General features: G+C 43.5%; 1 protein-coding gene across 3 annotated transcripts in view; it reads left to right on the forward strand.

Moving 5' to 3' along the window:
• Positions 1–2,151: 2,151 nt before the first annotated feature.
• Positions 2,152–24,128, forward strand: part of abca5 (ATP binding cassette subfamily A member 5) — a 95,185-nt gene continuing 73,208 nt past the window's right edge. Inside the window, exons 1-3 of one of the 3 annotated variants that reach the window (XM_033044558.1) lie at positions 2,152–2,720; positions 21,860–22,061; positions 22,636–22,833. In XM_033044558.1, coding sequence (XP_032900449.1) covers positions 2,616–2,720; positions 21,860–22,061; positions 22,636–22,833 — 505 coding nt within the window. In that variant the 5' untranslated portion in view covers positions 2,152–2,615. Of the gene's footprint in view, positions 2,721–21,859; positions 22,062–22,622; positions 22,834–24,128 lie in introns of those variants that run through there. The other 2 variants (XM_033044559.1, XM_033044560.1) reach the window with 2 other exon arrangements.

The following is a 24,128-nucleotide window of genomic DNA, read 5'->3' on the forward strand; positions in this document are numbered from 1 at the left end:
TAGGCTTGGTGATCGCTTCGCCCAACACCTCCGCTTAGTCCACAATAACCAACCTAACCTCCCAGTGGCTCAGCACTTCAACTCCCCCTCCCATTCCGAATCTGACCTTTCTGTCCTGGGCCTCCTCCATGGCCAGAGTGAGGACCACCGTAAATTGGAGGAGCAGCACCTCATATTTCGTTTGGGTAGTTTACACCCCAGCGGTATGAACATTGACTTCTCCAATTTCAGGTAGTCCTTGCTTTCTCCCTCTTTACCCTCCCCAGATCTCCCACAGTCCACTGTTTCCACCTCTTCATTTCTTCTTCACGCCCTCCCCACCCCCCACATCAGTCTGAAGAAGGGTCTCGACCCGAAACGTCACCTATTCCTTCGCTCCATAGATGCTGCCTCACCCGCTGAGTTTCTCCAACATTTTTACCCTGTTCCAAAGAGATAAGCAAGCAGGCAGGAAGTTCAAAGATGTGCTCAACAAATCCTCCTTTATTAAATGGAACGCATCGATTGACTCCTGTGAACCTCTAGTTATGTCAGTTGAAGGGAGGCGGAGCATTGGGATTGGTCCACTGAGTCCCTGCGGACCATTGATCACCCGTTCACTCTCGAATAAACTTGACTTGACTTCTATGTTCTCCTATTTTCGCATCCACTCCCGGCACTCGAGCGGCAATTTACAGTGGCGATTAACTTCCAAACCCACACGTCTTTGGGATGTGGGAGGAAACAGGAGCACCCAGGAAAACCACAGGGAGAACATGCAAACTCCACCCGGACAGCACCCGAAGTTGGGATTTCATTGTCCTATCTAGGACACATGACAATAACCTCTCTTGACTTGACCCGAGATTGGGATCGTACACATATTGTAGGTATGTTGCAAAGCCTACCTGAAGCGTCGCTGAAAATCTGTCGCTGCAGGTGTGCGCGATTTTGGCGCCGTTTAGAGGGGGGCGGGTTTAAAACGCGATTTTCTCTAGGCTGTTCAAATCGAAGATGTTCAGCCTAGTTAATTATTAACGAAAAATCGCTGAAAGACCCCGTCGCAAAAGTTATTATTAGTTTTAAAGGCCTCGTATAATAGTTATAGTAGTTTAAAAATCAATCTCTAAAAACCCGCGACCACCGGCAGCTGTCAGGGTCTCATAGAGCAAATAACTGAAGGTAGGCTGCTTATTTTTACATTAAAAAGGGCTTCTTAAGATCCCTTTATACAAAGTTTAATATTGCGAGTAGCTCATTTTGGGCCCATTATATCCCGCAGTATTTTTCTGGGCATTTGAGGGCACAAATCTACCGCAATGTGAACGTTCCAAACCAGCGGGTTCACAGGATCCCACTAGAAAGCTGATTTAAAATGGACTTTAATTTACAGCAATTGAACACTAAATTCCTTCCATTTGGCCTATAAATTAATGTAAATGAGATTTAAAAATCATGTTTTATTGTGAATTATTTATGAATATTATTTGGACACTTAGGCTATTTAAAAATGTTAATCATTTATTAAGAAATGGATAGATGTTTAGATCTAGTAATTGAAGTTTGAAATTAGCTACACTTGGGTAACTAACTAATTATATGCTTTAATTTCAGGTCATCCAAGTAAGATTATTTTATATTTGTTTCAGAATAGTTCAATCTACGATAACTGAAACTTTCATTCAGTTCTCTTAATTTTTAAGAAGGTTATGGGCTTTTGACTGCACACGATCACAGCTTTTTTGTTATGTCCATAGAAAATCAATAGGGAACAAGATGCTAATTTCCGAGTATGAAAATGGCCATAACTTTTTAAATACTTGAGATATGAAAGTGAATTAGGTGTCAAATTAAACTTCTTTTTATGCTTTATCTGATGGGATAAATTACAGACTTGATTTTTTAAATCTCAAAATTTTGTAACATTGCTACATATTGGGGTGATATTGAGTTTTTTTAAGTTTATGATCAACAATGCATGGAAGTCCTACATAAGCAATGGAAGGATGTTGGACAAATCCCACCTTCTCCCACAACTGTCGAAGACTTTCCTTCACCGGCACAACTGGGTTTACAAGACCATTACCTACACCACGACCTTCCTCGCGTTCTAGCAGAGCTCCCGGCGAGTGTCTGTCGGGCCAGGAGGTGCCGCTTGGGGGCGCAGTTGTCGGGGGGCTGCGAGTGCGGGGCGGGGGTGGGAGCGGGGCCGGGCCGGGTGTGAGGCGGCAGTGGGTGGGCGGTCAGGGTGTGAGGCGGCGCTGGCGGATCGAGCCCGGGAGAGGCGGAGTGTGGGTCGGGGTCGGGTTGACAGACAGCTGAGCTGAGCTGAGGCTGGTCCGGGTCCGGGTCGGGCTAACAAGCGGCGGGCGGGGCCGTGCTGAAGCAGGCTGGGCCCGGTTGACAGGCTGTGCTCATCCACCGGCTCCAGCGCCTCAGTGAGCCGATCTCCGCCGCCCATGCAGATGGTCACTGCGGCCGCGACCTGTGGCATGAGCCGGGCGTTGGGGTAACGGCCCCTCTACACTCTCTCTCGCCTCCGACACAATCATCACAGCCGCCGCGGGCACGGAGTTGCCGTCTCTGTCTGCCCGGGAAACCTTTTTATTTATTTTTGTTTTGGAACAATTAACAAGATGGGGAGAATACAGACGAGAGAAGCAGCAATTTGGCAGCAGACCAAAGCACTTCTCTACAGAAACTTCCTCATCAAGTGGCGGAACAAGGATCAGACCTTGCAGGTAAAGTACATGTTCTGCAGGGATGCTGGCCAGTCCGCTGGGTTACTCTCTCATTCTGTGCACCAGTACCTGCTATTGTTTGTAGCTACAGGTAAACTAAAGTACTCGTCCACATGTGTTTGCATTTGTTAGATTCGCTTGATGTTGCCCAGTTGCCCAGAGTGCCCATGTAACATATAGAATCAGAGACTGCGGTTGGTGTCAACAACTTTGTCAATGAGTCGATGACTTGTTTGTACATTTCTGGAGATTATGCTTACGGTGATAATATTTAAGGGTTATTGCTTCTTGGACCCGGAAGCTCTCAAACAGTAAAACTACCGAATAGAGACTGTAGAAACTGGAGTCTTGAGCAAAACGCAAAGTGCTGGGGGAACTCTCAGTGGGCCAGGCAGCATTTGTGGAGGGAATGGACAGACAGATGTTTCGGGTAGGGAGCCCTTTTCAAACTGTCCCGAAACGTCATTAGTCCATCTCTAACCCCACCCCCGCCCCCCCCCCCCCCCCCCCCTCTCCCATGCTGCCAGACCCACAGAGTTCCTCCAGCACTTTGCTTTGCTCAAACTACTGAAGAGCCCAATGTTACAACTAAGGCTAAAAGGTACAAAGTGACAGACATTTGAAAGCTGAAGGATTGATATGGAGGTGTAGATGAAGATTCCTTTGGAAAATTCAGAAAATGTGTAGCAATAAAACTGATCAAATAATTAGCAAAACTAAAATCTTATGCTTGATTGTACTAGTTTTTTTTTTAATGGCAATTAGGATAATCTGTTGCATAATGTTGTTATTGTAAAACATTGATCCAAACAGCAGAACTCGATACATCCGTGGTCACCATTTTACACAACTCATCGGGGGATGGCAGAGATGGACAGATGAGGTGTCAGGGTTGGAGAGGGTTTGATAAGGCTGAATTATGTTAAAAATATAAGAAAATATTAAATGGATTCATGGACCAGCTTATATTTAGTCTCAAAGCAGGCTTTTCTCCAGTAGATTGATACAGAAAGGCAAGTTTAGGCTTGCTGTTTAAGAAGGAACTGCAGATGCTGGAAAATCGAGGGTACACAAAAATGCTGGAGAAACTCAGCGGGTGCAGTAGCATCTTTGGAGCGAAGGAAATAGGCAACGTTTCGGGCCAAAACCTTTCTTGGTCTAGGCTTGCCTCGGGTTGCTGCGTATTGAGATAATGACCAATGACTTTAAAATGTGTCTACCATTTGACTAGAGAGGAAGCCCAGATGAATCCCAGTAAGGGGTATTGAGATAATGTCCGATGCCTTTAATATGTAAAATACCTTGTGCCAATGTCCGATGTCTTTGAGATGTAAAGTCCGTGTACCACATGACAGGATGCCTTTGATGCAACTGATGTAACGAGACAGCTCAGACGCATCCTGAAGTAACGTGTATTCTCTGTACCTCTGACCATGACTAATGTTTGTGGAATGTGTTAAGGTGACAAAAAAACAGTATATAATACCATGTAATTCTGTTCAGAGAAGTGGACTGAGGACAGCCTAGTGTCTGTATTGCTCACTTGGCTGGGGTTTTCCTTGCCACTTCCATCGGCCGATAATAAGTAAAGTTTTGAACTTGTCCGCTCACCGCTTTGTGAGTTGTTTGTTTATTAAGAAGCGAACCTGTTTGTTTAATTAAAAGTAACTTTTTCAGGTTATGAGGAATGACTGGCTTAGTTGGAGTGATTTTGTTTGTATTTGAAGATGCTGAGGGGAAATCGAGTGGAGGTGTGTAAATTGAGAGGTTTGGTGGGTGGGGCTTGTTCCCTTTGGCATGAGTTTATGGTCTGGGTGCCATAGATTAAAATTATTTGTGAAAGAGTTAGATGGAGGTTGAAACCACCAAAAAAACACTTGTAATTTAAAACTCGCTTCCCAGATAAATGACAGAAACCAATATTGTGTTTAAGGTTTGCCAGAACGAGGATCTCATGTTCAAAACAACGATTCAGTGGAAACTGGAAATGGGGTTAGTCTGAAAAGGTATTCTTGTTGGTAGCATGGAGATAGTGGGTGGATTCTGATGCTGCAAATGTTAAACATTTCTATCTTGTTTGATCCGATAGGAATGGGTGTCTGTTCCTCTCTCCCAGCCTTTGCTCCCAGCATCCCTCCCTCCCCCACCCACTTGTGGATTAATGCTCTTGTGCTTGTACTATTACTCAGTCCTGCTCACCAAAGATCCTATAGCGAGCAAGATAGTCCACTCGACGAAAAAGACGTAGTACGGTCATGGGCAGATTCATGGGTAATTTAAGGCCCCATTTCAGATTCAGATTCAGATTCAAATTTATTGTCATTGTGCAGTGTACAGTACAGAGACAACGAAATGCAGTTAGCATCTCCCTAGAAGAGCGACATAGAATATAAGCAATAAATAAATATATTTACGTGCATACAGTCATAGTAGTGCAATTATTATGGAAGGAATGTCGGGGGGGGGGGGGGTGGTTGGCAATCACCGAGGTACAGTGTTGAATAATGTAACAGCCGCAGGGAAGAAGCTGTTCCTGGACCTGCTGGTCCGGCAACGGAGAGACCTGTAGTGCCTCCTGGATGGTAAGATGGTCTATGGTTGGGGTGAGAGCAGTCCTTGACGATGCTGAGCGCCCTTCACAGAATATTTCCGTCTCCGCACCAAAGATCCCATAGGATAATAGTGCGGAGACGGAAGCCGATTACGGAAACATCCTCGTCAAAATAAAAGTTATTTGGGAAAAATCTTCTCCTATTTTTCAGAATTTTAATTTAATTTATTTAATTTACACAAACTGTTCTCCCGCAACGTTGATTACACTGCGAGTCGGGTTGGGTCGGGTCCAGTTACGGAAATGGATGAAAAAAAGGCTTCCGTTCCGTTGCGTACTACACGTCAGCCCATTGCATTTAGCAGGAGTGGTCCATCTTGCTCTGCTATAGGATCTTTGCTGCTCACCACATCCTGGTCTGTTGGCTCAATCAGCAAATGGCTATCTTGGGTTATGCATGTTGTTGTTGAATATTTACATTAATCTTTGAATATTTGGCACACGTGATTCGCGTGGAATCTGACCATATATTGCACTGTAAGAACACCACGTTATCAAATGTAGTGTTTTGATGACTGTAGGATCTATGTCTTTTTACTTGGGGTCCAAAGAGTATTCTACTACCTTGATATCTCTAAACTGTCATGGCTTGATGCCTAGAATCATAGTCATACAACACGTAAACAGGCCCTTCAGCCCAACTCGTGCGCACCAACCAAGCTGGTCCCATTTGCCCACGTTTGACCCATATCCCTCTAAATCTTTCCTATCCACGTACCTGTCCAAATATGCTTTAAATATTGTTATTCTTCTACAAGTTGTTGTTTTATAGACTTGAAACAGACGTAGGAATGATTACTGACATTTCCCAAAATCTGAAGGTACTTGGGTTTGAAGATTGCAAAGGAGGAAGAAATATTCGCATTTGACCCATGTGAGCCTTCTCCAATATTCATGCAAGAGCCCAGCTGATCTATTTATTCCTTGTTCCTTTAAACACTGGCTTTTGTGGATAGGTTTGATTGCACCTGTCAGCATTTTGCACCTGACACATTTCATCTGTTGAACTCTGACTCCATGTCGAGTCCTCTTCAAATCAGCCACTTGCATTTACACAGTATTCTTAAACAAAAGACGTTTTATAACAAAGGAATTTGACCAAGCCTGAGGAGGAAATATATATAGTCTGTGCTAGTTTCCAGGAAATGGCCATCATTATAGCCAGTGGCTCGAGCTTTTAACTGCTTTTATAACATCATAGAATGATGGTGGGAAAGCATTTGGGCCCAGCAATCCAGCGCCGTCCTTGATTGAAGTGTTCAGTCGGCAGTAGTCCATCTGCCTGCCCTATGCCCTTGTAAAGTTTCATGTTGAAATATTTATCCAACATCCTTTTTGAAAATTGTTGTTGAACTGTGTCCTGCCATCACATCCGCAGTGTGTTCCAGATTGTTGTAGCAAGCTGTGGAAATTAGTTTCCTTCCTCCTGTTTCCTTTATTTATTTAATTGAAATCAGTACATTCTGGTTAGTGACACTATGCAAAGACAATAGTTTTTCCATATTTACTTCATCAAGATCATTTATGATTTCCGAACAGCTCTATTAATTTTTCTGTGCCCCGTGGAGAACACGTAGTTTGTCAGTACAATTGATGTATTTCTTTCTTGGCATCTTTCAAGTGAATTTTCTTAGTGTCTTTTCTAAGGGTCTTAATGTGTGGTTCTTAGCACTGGAGCCAAAAGTACAAGTGTGGCATAAAAGGTAGACAGAAAGTGCTGGAGAAATTCAGCGGGTGAGGCAGCATCTATGGAGAAAGGGAATAGGCAACGTTTCGGGGCGAGACCCTTCTTCAGACTGATGTCGGGGGGGGGGGGGGGGGGGAGGAAAGAAAGGAAGAGGTGGAGATAGTAGGCTTGTGGGAGTGCTGTGAGCGGGGAGGGGAAGGAGGGAGAAAGCAAGAACTATCCGAAATTAGAGGTTAATGTTCATACCGCAGGGGTGTAATCTACCTTGGCCTCCCTCTTCCCAGCTCTCCCACAAGCCTATGCTCTCCGCCTCTTCCTTTCTTTTTCCCGCCCCTCCCCCCCCCCCGACATCAATCTGAAGAAGGGTCTCGACCCGAAACGTCGCCTATTCCTTTTCTCCATAGATGCTGCCTCACTCGCAGAGTTTCTCCAGCATTCCAGCACTTCAATTTTTCCAGCATCTGCAGTTCTTTCTTAAACAGTGTGGCATAAAAAGCGTTTTCACCCCAATCCTTGCATAGTCACACAGGTAGAAAGAAACAAACCAACCAGGTATACCAATTAACCTATTACCTGCCAGATTTGGCCTACCCATCCTCTCCTCCAGCTTTCTCCACTTCTCCCTCACCACAAACAGTCTGAAGAAGGGTCCTGAATCCTGACCCACAACACCATCTATCCATATTCTCCAGCACTTTGTGTCTACTTAGGTATGCAGTTAGTTCTGCCAGAATTTATGTTTTCATACCCAGAATTGGATATAACACCATTAATTAATCAGGAAATACCATTTGTATTGTGCGGGCCAAATTGGTTATAAGGCGATTTCCATTGTGATTTAGAGAACCAATGAAAAGTAAGTTGGAAAATTGACAAGGAGGAAAAATAGTTGGGTGGGGGGAGAGGAGAACCTGTTTCCATGTAACCTGCTCATTAAGTAATGTCTGGGGTGCAGTGAAACTGGCACGGATTGTCAGTTTCACTGTGGTTGGCCATTGAATCTGACAATTTCTGAAAATCCTGTAGAGAAAAAATATAATTTTTTATTGTGAGTCAAACACTCCAATCCCTAACTGCTTTTCCTCATCAGCACATTTGTTTTTATAACACTATTTTCTATAACGTAATGTTTCTTAGGAACACAACTATCGTGTTATAACAGAACTATCTGTAATGCAAATATGTCCGAAGACATTGTGGGAAACCAGAGAGGAAAAAGCGGGAGTCCTGGTTGAAATTTACGAATCGTCCTTAAATACAGGGGAGGTGCCGGAAGTCGAGGGTGGCAAATGTAGTGCGTCTTTTCAAGAAGGGCTGCAAGGAAAATGCTGGGAACTATAGGCCGGTGAGCTTAACATCTGTAGTTGGAAAGGTGCTAGAGAGTATTCTGAGGGATAGGTTATACAAGCATTTGGATGGGCAAGGGCTGATTATGGATAGTCAGCATGGTTTTGTACGTGGGAGGTCGTGTCTTACAAATCTGATTGATTTTTTTGAAGATGTGACCAAAAAGGTCGATGAGGGCAGAGCTGTAGTGGTTGTATACATGGATTTCAGTAAGGCATTTGACAAGGTTCCGCATGGTATATTAATGATCTGGATGAGGGAATTGAAGGCAATATCTCCAAGTTTGCGGATGACACTAAGCTGGGGGGCAGTGTTAGCTGTGAGGAGGATGCTAGGAGACTGCAAGGTGACTTGGATAGGCTGGGTGAGTGGGCAAATGTTTGGCAGATGCAGTATAATGTGGATAAATGTGAGGTTATCCATTTTGGTGGCAAAAACAGGAAAGCAGACTATTATCTAAATGGCGGCCGACTAGGAAAAGGGGAGATGCAGCGAGACCTGGGTGTCATGGTACACCAGTCATTGAAAGTGGGCATGCAGGTGCAGCAGGCAGTGAAGAAAGCGAATGGTATGTTAGCTTTCATAGCAAAAGGATTTGAGTATAGGAGCAGGGAGGTTCTACTGCAGTTGTACAGGGTCTTGGTGAGACCACACCTGGAGTATTGCGTACAGTTTTGGTCTCCAAATCTGAGGAAGGACATTATTGCCATAGAGGGAGTGCAGAGAAGGTTCACCAGACTGATTCCTGGGATGTCAGGACTGTCTTATGAAGAAAGACTGGATAGACTTGGTTTATACTCTCTAGAATTTAGGAGATTGAGAGGGCATCTTATAGAAACTTACAAAATTCTTAAGGGGTTGGACAGGCTAGATGCAGGAAGATTGCTCCCGATGTTGGGGAAGTCTAGGACAAGGGGTCACAGCTTAAGGATAAGGGGGAAATCCTTTAAAACCGAGATGAGAAGAACTTTTTTCACACAGAGAGTGGTGAATCTCTGGAACTCCCTGCCACAGAGGGTAGTCGAGGCCAGTTCATTGGCTATATTTAAGAGGGAGTTAGATGTGGCCCTTGTGGCTAAGGGGATCAGAGGGTATGGAGAGAAGGCAGGTACGGGATACTGAGTTGGATGATCAGCCATGATCATATTGAATGGCGGTGCAGGCTCGAAGGGCCGAATGGCCTACTCCTGCACCTAATTTCTATGTTTCTATGTTTCTATGTTAGATCGCATGGGATCCAAGGAGAGATAGCTGAATGGATAGTAAATTGGCTCCATGGAAAGAAGCAGAGGTTAATGGTGGAAGGTTGCTTCTCAGACTGGAGGCAACCTGGTGGTGTGCCTCAGGGTTCGGTGCAGGGCCCGTTACTGTTTGTCATCTACATCAATGATTTGGATGAGAACATACAGGTCAAGATTAGCAAGTTTGCTGATGATTCAAAAGTGGGTGGTTTTGCAGGAAAGAACTGCAGTTGCTGGTATAAATCGAAGGCAAACACAAAATGCTGGAGTAACTCAGCGGGACAGGCAACATCTCCGGAGAGAAGGAATGGGTGACGTTCTTCAGACGTCTGAAGAAGGGTCTCGACCTGAAACATCACCCATTCCTTTTCTCCAGTGATGCTGCCTGTCCCACAAGTCAAGTCAAGTTTATTCGTCACATACACATACGAGATGTGCAGTGAAATAAAAGTGGCAATGATCGCGGACTTTGTGCAAAAAGACAAACAAACTATAAACACAATCATAAACACACACATATTCTTTTACATATTAAATATTGGAAGAAAAAACGTTCAGTAAAGTTAGTCCCTGGTGAGATGGGAGTTTACAGTCCGAATGGCCTCTGGGAAGAAACTCCTTCTCAACCTCTCCGTTCTCACTGCATGGCAACGGAGGCGTTTGCCTGATCGTAGCAGCTGGAACAGTCCGTTGCATGGATGGAAAGGGTCTCCCGTGATTTTATTTGCTCTGGAGTTGCACCTCCTGTTGTATAGTTCCTGCAGGGGGGCGAGTGAAGTTCCCATAGTGCGTTCGGCCGAACGCACTACTCTCTGCAGAGCCTTCTTGTCCTGGGCAGAGCAATTCCCAAACCAGATGGTAATATTTCCGGACAAGATGCTTTCCACAGCCGCTGAGTAGAAGCACTCGAGGATCCTCGGAGACACTATGAATTTCCTCAATTGCCTCAATTCCTCACTGAGTTACTCCAGCATTTTGTGTCCACCTTAGATGGTTTTGCAGATAATGAAAGATTGCAACAGGATCTGGATCGATTGGCCAGGTGGGCTGAAGAATAGTTGATGGAATTTAATGCAGGGAAGTGTGCAGTGTTGCATTTTGGGACTTCTAACAAGGGCAGGACCTACACAGTGAATGGTAGGCCTTTGGGGAATGTAGTGGAGCAGAAAGATCTAGGAGTGCAGGTGCCTGGTTACTTGAAGGTCGAGTCGCAGGTAGATAAAAAGGCTTTTGGCACATTGGTCTTCACCAGTCATGGTATTGAGTATAGAAGTTGGGAGGTCATGTTGCAGTTGTATAAGACGTTGATGAGACTGCATTTGGAATATTGTATTCAGTTCTGGGCACCATGTTATAGGAAAGATATTGTCAAGCTTGAAAGGGTTCAGAGAAGATTTATGAAGATAGAAACATAGAAATTAGGTGCAGGAGTAGGCCATTCGGCCCTTCGAGCCTGCACCGCCATTCAATATGATCATGGCTGATCATCCAACTCAGTATCCCATACCTGCCTTCTCTCCATACCCTCTGATCCCCTTAGCCACAAGGGCCACATCTAACTCCCTCTTAAATATAGCCAATGAACTGGCCTCGACTACTCTCTGTGGCAGGGAGTTCCAGAGATTCACCACTCTCTGTGTGAAAAAAGTTCTTCTCATCTCGGTTTTAAAGGATTTCCCCCTTATCCTTAAGCTGTGACCCCTTGTCCTGGACTTCCCCAACATCGGGAGCAATCTTCCTGCATCTAGCCTGTCCAACCCCTTAAGAATTTTGTAAGTTTCTATAAGATCCCCTCTCAATCTCCTAAATTCTAGAGAGTATAAACCAAGTCTATCCAGTCTTTCTTCATAAGACAGTCCTGACATCCCAGGAATCAGTCTGGTGAACCTTCTCTGCACTCCCTCTATGGCAATAATGTCCTTCCTCAGATTTGGAGACCAAAACTGTACGCAATACTCCAGGTGTGGTCTCACCAAGACCCTGTACAACTGCAGTAGAACCTCCCTGCTCCTATACTCAAATCCTTTTGCTATGAAAGCTAACATACCATTCGCTTTCTTTACTGACTGCTGCACCTGCATGCCCACTTTCAATGACTGGTGTACCATGACACCCAGGTCTCGCTGCATCTCCCCTTTTCCTAGTCGGCCACCATTTAGATAATAGTCTGCTTTCCTGTTTTTGCCACCAAAATGGATAACCTCACATTTATCCACATTATACTGCATCTGCCAAACATTTGCCCACTCACCCAGCCTATCCAAGTCACCTTGCAGTCTCCTAGCATCCTCCTCACAGCTAACACTGCCCCCCAGCTTAGTGTCATCCGCAAACTTGGAGATATTGCCTTCAATTCCCTCATCCAGATCATTAATATATATTGTAAATAGCTGGGGTCCCAGCACTGAGCCTTGCGGTACCCCACTAGTCACTGCCTGCCATTGTGAAAAGGACCCGTTTACTCCTACTCTTTGCTTCCTGTTTGCCAGCCAGTTCTCTATCCACATCAATACTGAACCCCCAATGCCGTGTGCTTTAAGTTTGTAAACTAATCTCTTATGTGGGACCTTGTCGAAAGCCTTCTGGAAGTCCAGATACACCACATCCACTAGTTCTCCCCTATCCACGCTACTAGTTACATCCTCGAAAAATTCTATAAGATTCGTCAGACATGATTTACCTTTTGTAAATCCATGCTGACTTTGTCCAATGATTTCACCACTTTCCAAATGTGCTGCTATCCCATCTTTAATAACTGACTCTAGCAGTTTCCCCACTACCGATGTTAGACTAACTGGTCTGTAATTCCCCGTTTTCTCTCTCCCTCCCTTCTTAAAAAGTGGGGTTACGTTTGCTACCCGCCAATCCTCAGGAACTACTCCAGATTCTAAAGAGTTTTGAAAGATTATTACTAATGCATCCACTATTTCTGGAGCTACTTCCTTAAGTACTCTGGGATGCAGCCTATCTGGCCCTGGGGATTTATCGGCCTTTAATCCACTTAATTTACCCAACACCACTTCCCGGCTAACCTGGATTTCACTCAATTCCTCCAACTCCTTTGACCCGCGGTCCCCTGCTATCTCCGGCAGATTATTTATGTCTTCCGAAGACGGAACCAAAGTAGTTATTCAATTGGTCCGCCATATCCTTGTTCCCCATGATCAACTCACCCGTTTCTGACTGCAAGGGACCTACATTTGTTTTAACTAATCTCTTTCTTTTCACATATCTATAAAAACTTTTGCAGTCAGTTTTTATGTTCCCTGCCAGTTTTCTTTCATAATCTATTTTTCCTTTCCTAATTAAGCCCTTTGTCCTCCTCTGCTGGTCTCTGAATTTCTCCCAGTCCTCCGGTATGCTGCTTTTTCTGGCTAATTTGTACGCATCATCCTTCGCTTTGATACTATCCCTGATTTCCCTTGTTATCCACGGATGCACTACCTTCCCTGATTTATTCTTTTGCCAAACTGGGATGAACAATTTTTGTAGTTCATCCATGCAGTCTTTAAATGTCTTCCATTGCATATCCACCGTCAACCCTTTTAGAATTAATTGCCAGTCAATCTTGGCCAATTCACGTCTCATACCCTCAAAGTTACCTTTCTTTAAGTTCAGAACCATTGTTTCTGAATTAACAATGTCACTCTCCATCCTAATGAAGAACTCAACCATATTATGGTCACTCTTGCCCAAGGGGGCACGTACAACAAGACTGCTAACTAACCCTTCCTCATTACTCAATACCCAGTCTAAAATAGCCTGCTCTCTCGTTGGTTCCTCTACATGTTGATTTAGATAACTATCCCGCATACATTCCAAAAAATCCTCTTCCTCAGCACCCCTGCCAATTTGATTCACCCAATCTATATGTAGATTGAAGTCACCCATTATAACGGTTTTGCCTTTGTCGCACGCATTTCTAATTTCCTGTTTGATACCATCTCCAACTTCACTACTACTGTTAGGTGGCCTGTACACAACACCCACCAGCGTTTTCTGCCCCTTAGTGTTTCGCAGCTCTACCCATACCGATTCCACATCCTGCAAACTAATGTCCTTCCTTTCCATTGCGTTAATCTCCTCTCTAATCAGCAACGCTACCCCACCTCCTTTTCCTTTCTCTCTATCCCTCCTGAATATTGAATATCCCTGGATGTTCAGCTCCCAGCCTTGGTCACCCTGGAGCCATGTCTCCGTGATCCCAACTATATCATAGTCATTAATAGCTATAAGATGTTGCCTGGATTAGAGGGTGTGAGCTATTGGGAGAGATTAAGCTGGGTCTCTATTCCTTGGAGCGCAGGAGAATGAGGGGTGATCTTATAGAGGTGTACAAAATCATGGGAGGAATAGATCGGGTAGATGGTCAGAGTCTCTTGCCCAGAGTAGGAGAATTGAGGAACAGAGGACATAGGTTCAAGGTGAAGAGGAAAAGATTTAATAGGAATCTGTGGGGTATCGTTTTCACACAAAGGGTGGTGGGTGTATGGAACAAGCTGACAGATGAGGTAGTTGGGGCAGTCCCAGCGTTTAAGAAGCAGTTAGACACATGGATAGGACAGGTTTGGAGGGATAATGGACCAAGCGCAGGCAAGTGGGACTAGTGTAGCTGGGACATGTTGGCCGAGTTGGGCCAATGGGCCTGTTTTCACACTGTATCACTCGATGACTCTCTGACTCTGTTCTATCCATTCTTTGAACCTAAAGAGTGTGAAATCTGAATTGAAAATGTTGATGTAATGTCACTATCAATTTAAATGTTAATCACATTGGCAGAATTCAATTTTTATTTTTAATCTTGACAGATAGAATCAATTTTATACTTCCTTGCATTGATCTGAATTTTCAGGATCAATTAGAGGGCAGGCAGTTTGTTAATGATGGTATGCTATGAAAATCAACTGGCCAAATATGAAAGCAAATGTGTAAATCAATATTCTAAACTTTGCGAAATTAACACAGGTTTCAAGGTAATTATGTTGTGTTCCTGGTTGAAAAATCCAAGTCTTACCCCCTGCTGTTGTGTGCTCTATTTTAAAAGGCCAATTTATGATTGAATTTAATTTCTGATGGAAATCTTTTCACCATCCTGTTCAAGGTGAAATTGTTTGCTGCTTAAATGTGAGCCGACATTGATTCATTGAGCCATGATTAATGCTTCCTCTTTTGCCTGATATTTGACTGTAAAATCAGCTTTTGGAACTGCATTTTTTTTCCTTCAAATGTCTTTTCATTTAATTTCCTTTCCAAGTTATTTATTTCAATTATGCAATCTAGAAGCAATTCATTTTTATTGAACTTTGCCATTGATAGTCGCCTAGACTTAACTGTGAAATAATTCAAAGAACACAAGGCTCAGTTAAAAGCTTTTACTTAAACACCATTGTGGAAGAAGACTCACAGAGGCTTGAGTGTAACGTACCATTCGCAGTCACCTGCTACTGCCTTCTCAAGGAAATACAAAGAAGTACAGGCAATATTTATATCCCTTGAAGCAGCTAAAACACATTCAGTAATATTCCACTGTAACATAAACAGGGCTCGAAATTAATGGTTGCCCGGGTGCCAATGGCCACCTAACGCCCTGCCGTGCAACCTAAAAGTTGTGTAATTTTGCCCGGCTTGGCATGCACCCGGGTCACCTGCCGTTCAACTCTGAGCGGATCCCCCTCACTATCTCTCTCCCTGTTACTCTACATCTCCACCCGCCATCCGTGTACGGGCCGCCGGTTCTCCGCTCTCCGCCGCTCCTCATTCGCCGGCACGGCCGGCCGCCTTGTACATGCGCACTGCCATGGCCAGCACATCCTCCCCCTGCACATGCGAACAACCACGGCCAGCACATCATCGGCCGCCCTGCACCTGGGCACTGCCACGGCAACTGGTCGGCGCCGGGCACTTTCTCTCTCCCTTTGCATTGTGGGAGATCTGGCCCCTTTGGTTTAAAGTTCAAAATGCACTACTTACTGCAAATGGTGGCTTGGGAGCTTTGGCTTGAAGTTTAAAAACATCACTATTCTCTCTGCTGCACCTGATGGAGGGAGGGGGAGGGACTATAAAACCAGGAAGTGGTGTGCCTCACTCACTGCAAGATGGATGAAGCCAAGGGTCACGTCTCTCTGAGCTCTGAATAACATTGAACAAATGTCTACACAACTGTGAGTACCCTTAATGTGGTTTGAAAATGAAAATATGGTTTGTTTGAAGTAAAAAGGCACTGCCTGCAAATGGTTGTTTGGATGCTTTGGCTTGAAGTTGAAAGGCACTTCTTACTGCAAATGGTGGCTTGGGTGCTTTGGCTTGAGGTTGAAAGGCACTACTTACTGCAAATGGTGGTATGAAGTTGAAAGGCACTACTTACTGCAAATGGTGGTATGAAGTTGAAAGGCACTACTTACTGCAAATGGTGGCTTGGGTGCTTTGGCTTGAGGTTGAAAGGCATTACTTACTGCAAATGGTGGCTTGGGTGCTTTGCTTGAAATTGAAAGGCACTACTTAATGCAAATGGTGGCTTGGGTGCTTTGGCTTGAAGTTGAAAGGCACTACTTACTGCAAATGGTGGCATGTAGTTGAAAGGCACTACTTACTGCAAATTGTGGCTTGGGTGCTTTGGCTTGAAGTTGAAAGGCACTACTTACTGCAAATGGTGGCTTGGGTGCTTTGGCTTGAAGTTGAAAGTCACTACTTACTGCAAATGGTGGCTTGGGTGCTTTGCTTGAAGTTGAAAGTCACTACTTACTGCAAATGGTGGCTTGAGTGCTTTGGCTTGAAGTTGAAAGGCACTACTTACTGCAAATGGTGGCTTGGGTGCTTTGGCAAAGTTGAAAAGCACTACTTATTGCATATGGTGGCTTGGGTGCTTTGGCTTGTAGTTGAAAGGCATTACTTACTGCAAATGGTGGCATGAAGTTGAAAGGCACTACTTACTGCAAATTGTGGTTTGGGTGCTTTGGCTTGAAGTTGAAAGGCACTACTTACTGCAAATGGTGGCTTGATGTTTTGGCTTGAAGTTGAAAGTCACTACTTACTGCTTACTGGCTTGGGTGCTTTGGCTTGAGGTTGAAAGACACTGCAAATGGTGGCTTGGGTGCTTTGCTTGAAGTTGAAAGGCACTACTTACTGCAAATGGCGGCTTGGATGCTTTGGCTTGAAGTTAAAAGGCACTACTGCAAATGCACTTACTTCCTGTTTGCACTGTATATTGATTTTAGATAAAATGCTACACTTACGGCTGTGATTTTTGGCCATCTTACTCAGTCCCCCCTCCGCTGAGCAGGTGCAGAGAATTCTTCCCATTAATGAAAAATAAAAGTGTTATTAGTGTTTAAAAAATGTTGAGAATCTCGCTCCTGTCAATCACGCCCTGAAAGCCACACCTTTTCCGGTGGGAGGGGAGGGGTTATAAAACCCAGAAGTGTAGGTGTGGCTCAGTCTCTGCATGATGGGGGAGGGGGAGGGGGAGGTCATGACTCTGTCTGAGCTGTGAATCAACTGAACACACTGAATGTCTACTGAACTGTGAGTTTGGTGTTTTGTGTGGTGTTATGGTGGTTTCACCCTGCATGAAATGGTATGAAGCTGCATTTGAATTTTGTGGCCTTGGACCCTGCTTGAAGTGGAATAAAACTGCACTGAATTTGGTGGCCTTGCACCCTGCTGAAAGTGGTATTAAACTGCACTTGTATTTGGTGACTTTGGATCCAGCTTGAAGTGGTATGAAACTGCACTTGAATTCGGTGGCCTTGCAGCCTGCTTGAAGTGGTTGGAAACTGCACTTGAATTCAGTGGCCTTGCACCCTGCTCATAGTGGTAAGAAACTGCACTTGAATTTGGTGGCCTTGAACCCTGCTTGAAATGGTAGGAACATGGATTTGAATTTGGTGGACTTGCACCCTGCTTGAAATGGTAGGAACATGGATTTGAATTTGGTGGACTTGCACCCTGCTTGAAATGGAATGTCAAGGAATAGTCATGAGTCAACTGCCAGCCCACCAGCCGTGAGTGAGCTGCCAGCAGATCAGGCTTGAGGGACAGAGCTGCCACCCCAAGAACCCATACCAGCACTCCAGAAAGCCCCCCCCACTGGCCACCAATATTGGAATTGATGGAGAGGTGGAATATTGCGTCGGGGGACCAGCCCTCCCTTGTGAACATGGGACCCAACGGGTCCCACTTAGTCTAGTAACTATATAAAAATATATGTGTGTGTGTGTGTGTGTGTGTATATATTACATACACACACACACACACACACACACACACACACACACAATTTCCCTCCTGGGATTAATAAAGTTCTATCGTATAGTATTGTGTGTGTAGGAAGGAACTGCAGATGCTGGTTTTAACTGAAGATAGACACAAAAAGTTGGAGTAACTCAACAGGTCAGATAGAATCTCGGGACAAAAGGAAAATATTACGTTTAGGGTTGGGTCTGAAATAGGTTTCAGACTTTGGAATGTGGAAGGAAACAAGAGCACCCGGCGAAAACCCATGCGATCAAAGGAAAAAGAAACAAACTCCATACAGACAGCACCCATATTCAGGATCAATTCCGGGTCTCTGGCACTTTTAGGCAACAACTTTATGGCCAATTAACTGAATTAAAACATACAGTAGCTGTAAAGGGGGACATGGTGTCACTTAGAGATTTAAGAGTGAAAATTGATAGTTTTTTGTTTTTAGTAACCAAAGTTATCAACGTATAATTTTTTGTGTGTTGGAAAACAAAATATAGTTGCACAGCTGGTAGACTTGCTGCCTCACACGACAGAGATCTGTGTTCGATCCTGTCCACGGGCACTGTCTGTGTTGAATTTGCATTCTCCCTGAAAGCGTGTGGGTTTCCTCCCACAACCCAAAGACGCATTGGCATTGGAGGTTAACCTGTCTCTGTAAAATTGCCCCTCATGTATAGGGAGTGGGTGAGCAAAGTGGGATAACAGAACTTGTGTAAATGGGTGAGGCAGCAACTATGGAGCAAAGGAAATAGGCGACGTTTCGGGTCGAGACCCTTCTTAACACTGATGTGAGGGTGGGGGGTGGGGAAGACGAAGAAAGGAAGAGGCGGAGCCAGTGGGCTGTGGGAGAGCTGGGAAGGGGAGGAGAAAGCAGGGACCACCTGAAATTGAAGTAATTGTTCATACTGCTGGGGTGTAAACATAGAAACAGAAAATGGGTGCAGGAGTAGGTCATTCGGCCTTTCGAGCCTGCGCCGCCATTGAATATGATCATAGCTGATCATCCAACTCAGTATTCCGTACCTGCCCTCTCTCCATACCCCCTGATCCCTTTAGCCACAAGTGCCACATCTAACTCCCTCTTAAATATAGCCAATGAACTGGCCTCAACTACCTTCTGTGGCAGAGAATTCCAGAGATTCACCACTCTCTGTGTGAAATTTTTTGTTCTCATCTTGGTCCTAAAAGATTTCCCCCTTAGCCTCAAACTGTGACCCCTTGTTCTGGACTTCCCCAACATCGGGAGCAATCTTCCTGCATCTAGCCTGTCCAACCCCTTAAGAATTTTGTAAGTTTCTATAAGATCCCCCCTCAATCTTCTAAATTCTAGCGTGTAAACTGCCCAAGCGAAATATGAAGTGCTGCTCCTCCAATTTACGGTGGGCCTCACTCTGGCTTTAGAGGAGGCCCAGGACAGAAAGGTCGGATTTGGAATGGGAGGGGGAGTTGAAGTGCTGAGCCACCAGGAAATCAGGTTGGTTATTGCGAACCGAGCGGAGGTGTTGGGCGAAGCGATCGCCAAGCCTGCGCTTGGTCTCACCGAGGTTGATCATACACTGAATAATCCAACCACATTTTTGTTTGGAAGTGGAAAGAACTAATAGAAATTGCATTCATTGCAACGTGTAAAAAGAGTTGAGATACTGTATTATAATTTTGCTGCATGTCATTGTGGTATATATCATGTCTTGATTGGTGAATATGTTTAGTTTGTGACTTTATTTGAAGCAGAAATAATATGTGAATTCTTCATTGAGTATAATTCCTACTGGTAACTACGCACTTCGTCCGAGCACATTATCGCACGCGTCATGCAAGCCATCTTAAATGACCACCTAAACTGTCATTTGGCAACCTAAAAAGCTGCCAATGTTGCTCAGCTGACAACAGAGAAAAAAGGTGAGAGTCCCGATAAAATAAGCCTTCACAAAGAATACAATAGGGTTTTTAATTAAGCTCGAGGTTAAACAGCTGCTATAATAATAAGGCCCTATTGTGTGCCACTACAGGATATTAGCTCCAGACATTGGAATGTCTGTTCTTTGATAAAAGCCACTTCTTATCTATGCTTCTACTGCCGCGAAGGTCGATCTGCAAAGCCTGCTTTTAGCCCATTCGGCCCCAATATGTCTGCTATATTTAAAATGAAATGGCAACTACGGCATTAACCCTTACACCAGGAGGCACGAGGATTGCGGCTGTTAGGACACCACCACCTGTAGATTCCCCTGCAAGCTGCACACCATCCTGCCTTAGAAACATGTTATAGTTCTCTTGTCGCCCGTGAGTCAAAATCCTAGAACTTCTCCTCAGCTACACTTCGAGTGCCTTCACCAGGACTGCAAGTGTTCTGTAGAAGGATGGTACTGATCTTGTTCTTGATAGCCAACTACCAAACTTAACGTAAAGAAAATTTGCTTGAGTTCATCAAATAATGCTTGAAAACAATGCTTGATTCCCTCTATAAATGTGGCAGGGAGGGAAAAGGAATGATAGTAAAAGTACAGCATCCATGGCAGACACAACATTAACTGGGGGAGACTGTGGACTGACGAAAGCTCAGACACCATGGCAGAAAATCTGAACTTAGTGCCGAAGTATGATTGGATGACTTTATGTATATGGAACCTGTCTCTTGCTGTCAAATGAAGGCATGTTTACCATGCAAATCAAATTACAAATTTGTCATGTAAATTGGGTGGAAAGCTTCCTTCTGTTGACATATTAATGTACTACTTTTTTGACAATACTTACTGGATTTCATGTTTTTTTTCTGGTACCTGCAAACAATTCTGCAACAATTAGTTCTGTGGTGCAATGAAAGTATGTACTTCTGAATCAAATTCATACCACCACCATTCTACAGTCAGACCCATAGTTGAACCCACATTCAGTTTTGAATCCCAGCTTCCCCCATTACCAATCCACCTTCATGCCATCATCCATTTGCCCAGCCGCCTGCCTTTGCCTTTGCTCTGTGTGCCAGCTCAGAGCTGCCTATGGCAGTGACTGCTGGACACTCTGTTGCAACATGCCAGTGCTATAAACACCAGGCACAACATGTTTGAAATGGGGCCTTTGGCAAACCCTTCTTAATTCCAAGTATATACTTAGAATACTTCTGGCGGCTATTGCAGTTGTTCTATTCCTTCTGTTGATTGTAAATAGGAACTTCATAAATTTATGCAATAGAGTTTGAATGAAGCCTGGGTTGAAAGGTTTAACCAGAGTTGCCCATAAGCTCGGAGAGGATGTTTCCTTTGGCGCAGTCTAAAATAGGTATTATTGCAGATATTTTTGTTCTCTGAAAGGTGGGATTCTTGAGTTCTTGCAGTGCACTGTATCTGAATTAATTATGCACTGGATATGCACATAGTGAAATGGCTGAAATAGATTTAGATTTGCAAGAGAATTGAGGGTTAAGGCGATTGGACAGGGAGTGAAACAGAGGTGAAAACCCGGATCAGCTGTGACTTTATTGAATAGCGATTATTATGTCAGCTTCTACTTCTACTGAAAGCGAGTCTTGAGCTGACAGCAAGACATTGCATCTCTAAAACTGTGATCTTTCTGTTATAGAGCAATGAAAATTAGGAGAAGGGCCACAGGTGTAAACTCCTCAGTGAGATTGCCCCCATATATCCTCTATACTCATGTTCTTACCAGCTACCAACTCCAACTACCTTGGGGGAAAAAAATGCATTTACCCTATCTATTCCTCTCATGATTTTACATACCTCTATAAAATTCGAAGAAATAAATTCCTTGACTGATGAAGGCCAGCATTTTTCCATTTACTTGTAGTTCTGGATCACTCTGCTCTAAAGTGTCCCGTGTACATTCTTGTACCTGTTTTGACAATCAAAGGCTGCTGCTAGTTAAAATTCTCCCTTTGTCCACTCTCCTACAGACATTTGTTGATGCATTAACAGGTTTGTGTTAACCGTAATTCTAACAAAAAGTCCACTTGCAAATTTGAAGTAGTAATTTTTAAATTCTTTCTTTTCAGGAGTTGCTGTTGCCGCTCTTTTTAGTTTTTGCCTTGGTTTGTTTAAGTGAACTGGTACCTCCACAATGGTACTCCAAGACACGAACGAGTGAACCAGAGGATCTGAATGACTTTGTACCCCACAAGTACAGACTTGGATATACACCAGTGAACAACCGCACCACTGAAATCATGGCAGAAGTTGCCAGACTCCTTTTTAGAGGTACTTTTTACTATATGTATTAAAAGTAGGGAGGCAAAATTGTATCTAATATATCCCATGATTAAATAAACTGATGCTTAATCAAAAATGTAGTCTGTAGAGAACCTTTAACGGAGTTATTTCCTTTCCAAACTGATTTATTCAACACCGGTTTTAATCCATTTCTCTGCAACAACTTTTGTACTTTTGGGAACAAGTGTCTACCCAACGTGGTTAAAGGCAATGTGTTCCCACTGCTTTTGGTTGATCTTGTGTAGAAGTACTTTATTTACCTCAATTAAAATTTATATATATCTGAATGTTATTTGTGTACACAAGAATGAGCATGAATTATTGGATAACTAAGGGGGACATACCCTCATCAAGAATTTTGCTGTTAAAATATTTCTGGAGAGGAATGGCACTTTTGAATCTTTTAGTTGCACTTAGTTCGTTGTCAAAACTTTCTTGAGAAGAATATAGTAATTTTGCTAACACAAGATTCTTCGATAGTGAGGGCCCTATTGATTATTGTTCCTTGCAATCTGTTTGAAATATTGTTATTGATTAAAAAAGCAAAAGCTTCTCATTGCAGATAAGGCACCTCTTGGCTTCAGTAATGACCAGAAAATGGAGGAGGCTTGCTGTTCGCATGATTTAACTCCACTTATCGGCATTTCCTTCATCATTCCTTTGATTCATCAGCATCCTTTGATCCATCAGTATCAACTTCGTTTTCCCTATTATGTAGTTCCAAGCACTACAGAAAAGATTGACTACATTGATGAGAAAGGTGATATACTTTAATCTATTTGTTTAGGGTGCTTAAAACTAAAATCTGAAACGAAAAACTATCTGCAGTTTATTCTAGTCACATTGCTATTTTCCAAATATTTCATCTGCTTTAGCATTGCTTCGAAGAGACAGTAGACTTCTGGAAAAATGTTGGTCATCTTTCTGTGAAATGTCTTTTGAGCATCAAATAAAGTCAGGCAGTTGCAGAGGGAAATGTCTTGAGGATCCAACTGTGACCTGTTCCACTACATCGAGGCAATGCCAAAGAATGACGAACTGGAACACCCTCTGTTATAATGTTTTATGTGCATGGGAGATGAAACTAGAGATTGTAATAAAACCAAGAAATAATCACCATGGATAATAGTAGAAAATGTTTAAGGTCACTAATGTGTAATGCTGAGAGATATGTTTGGTCTGGCATCATTCTGTAACCCGAATTACTCACAACCATCTTTTTCAGACTTTTTCTGACTAGCATTATTTGTAGGTCATGAGATGTAGCTGAAGCCTGCTTTTAATGTGCAAACCTAATATTTTTTTGAGAGATTTGTTTTTCCTGATATTTCCTTGGCATTCTTTCATTACATCAGCATGGACTCCAACTAGTCCAAGTCCCCCGTTGATGTTTGACCCATTTTGATTGATTTTTGTACCTCTGTGTTAGCTTATGCTGTACACAGTGGATGCTTTTCCCTGGGCTTGGTATGGCTTCATCTTTTTTTTAAAGTATTTACAGTGTTCTATTCGCATTGAAAGACATTATTCACAATTAATGCAAAACACTGTTAAGATAGATGACAGCAGTATGACTATTACACAGCATAAAGATACCTTCCTGTTGTTAGTTTTATTAAACGTCTTATAGTGAAGTGCAATCTAGTTTGTAGCCAGGTGTTTTTTGTGGTGTATATTCTGACTGAGTTCTGCTCTATGTGACGGTAGGGGCAGTTGATGGAAGCCTCTTGCTTGCTACAAGTGAAAGAACGACAGAATGCCTTCTTTAAAATCAGAATAATATCTACAAATAGCAGCATGAATACACCTGCCTTGGAGCATTAAATGCAAAGATGTACACAGGAACTTGGTTGCTTAGAAATGTGCATATTCCATTTAGTTCATTCTATGTGCTGTGTTCTGTAGTTAAGCATGGTTGAGTTTGAAAAAATGTAATACCTGCAATCTCCAATGGTTGAAGTCTTTGGTTAAATGCAGCCTGTTGTGACTGCCCTAACTCCAGCCAGATGGTATTATGTAGTATAGTTATCACAATAAGTGGAAAATTAATGATGG

This window comes from Amblyraja radiata, chromosome 26 (assembly GCF_010909765.2).
Source record: "Amblyraja radiata isolate CabotCenter1 chromosome 26, sAmbRad1.1.pri, whole genome shotgun sequence".
In the NCBI taxonomy this organism is placed as follows: domain Eukaryota; kingdom Metazoa; phylum Chordata; class Chondrichthyes; order Rajiformes; family Rajidae; genus Amblyraja; species Amblyraja radiata.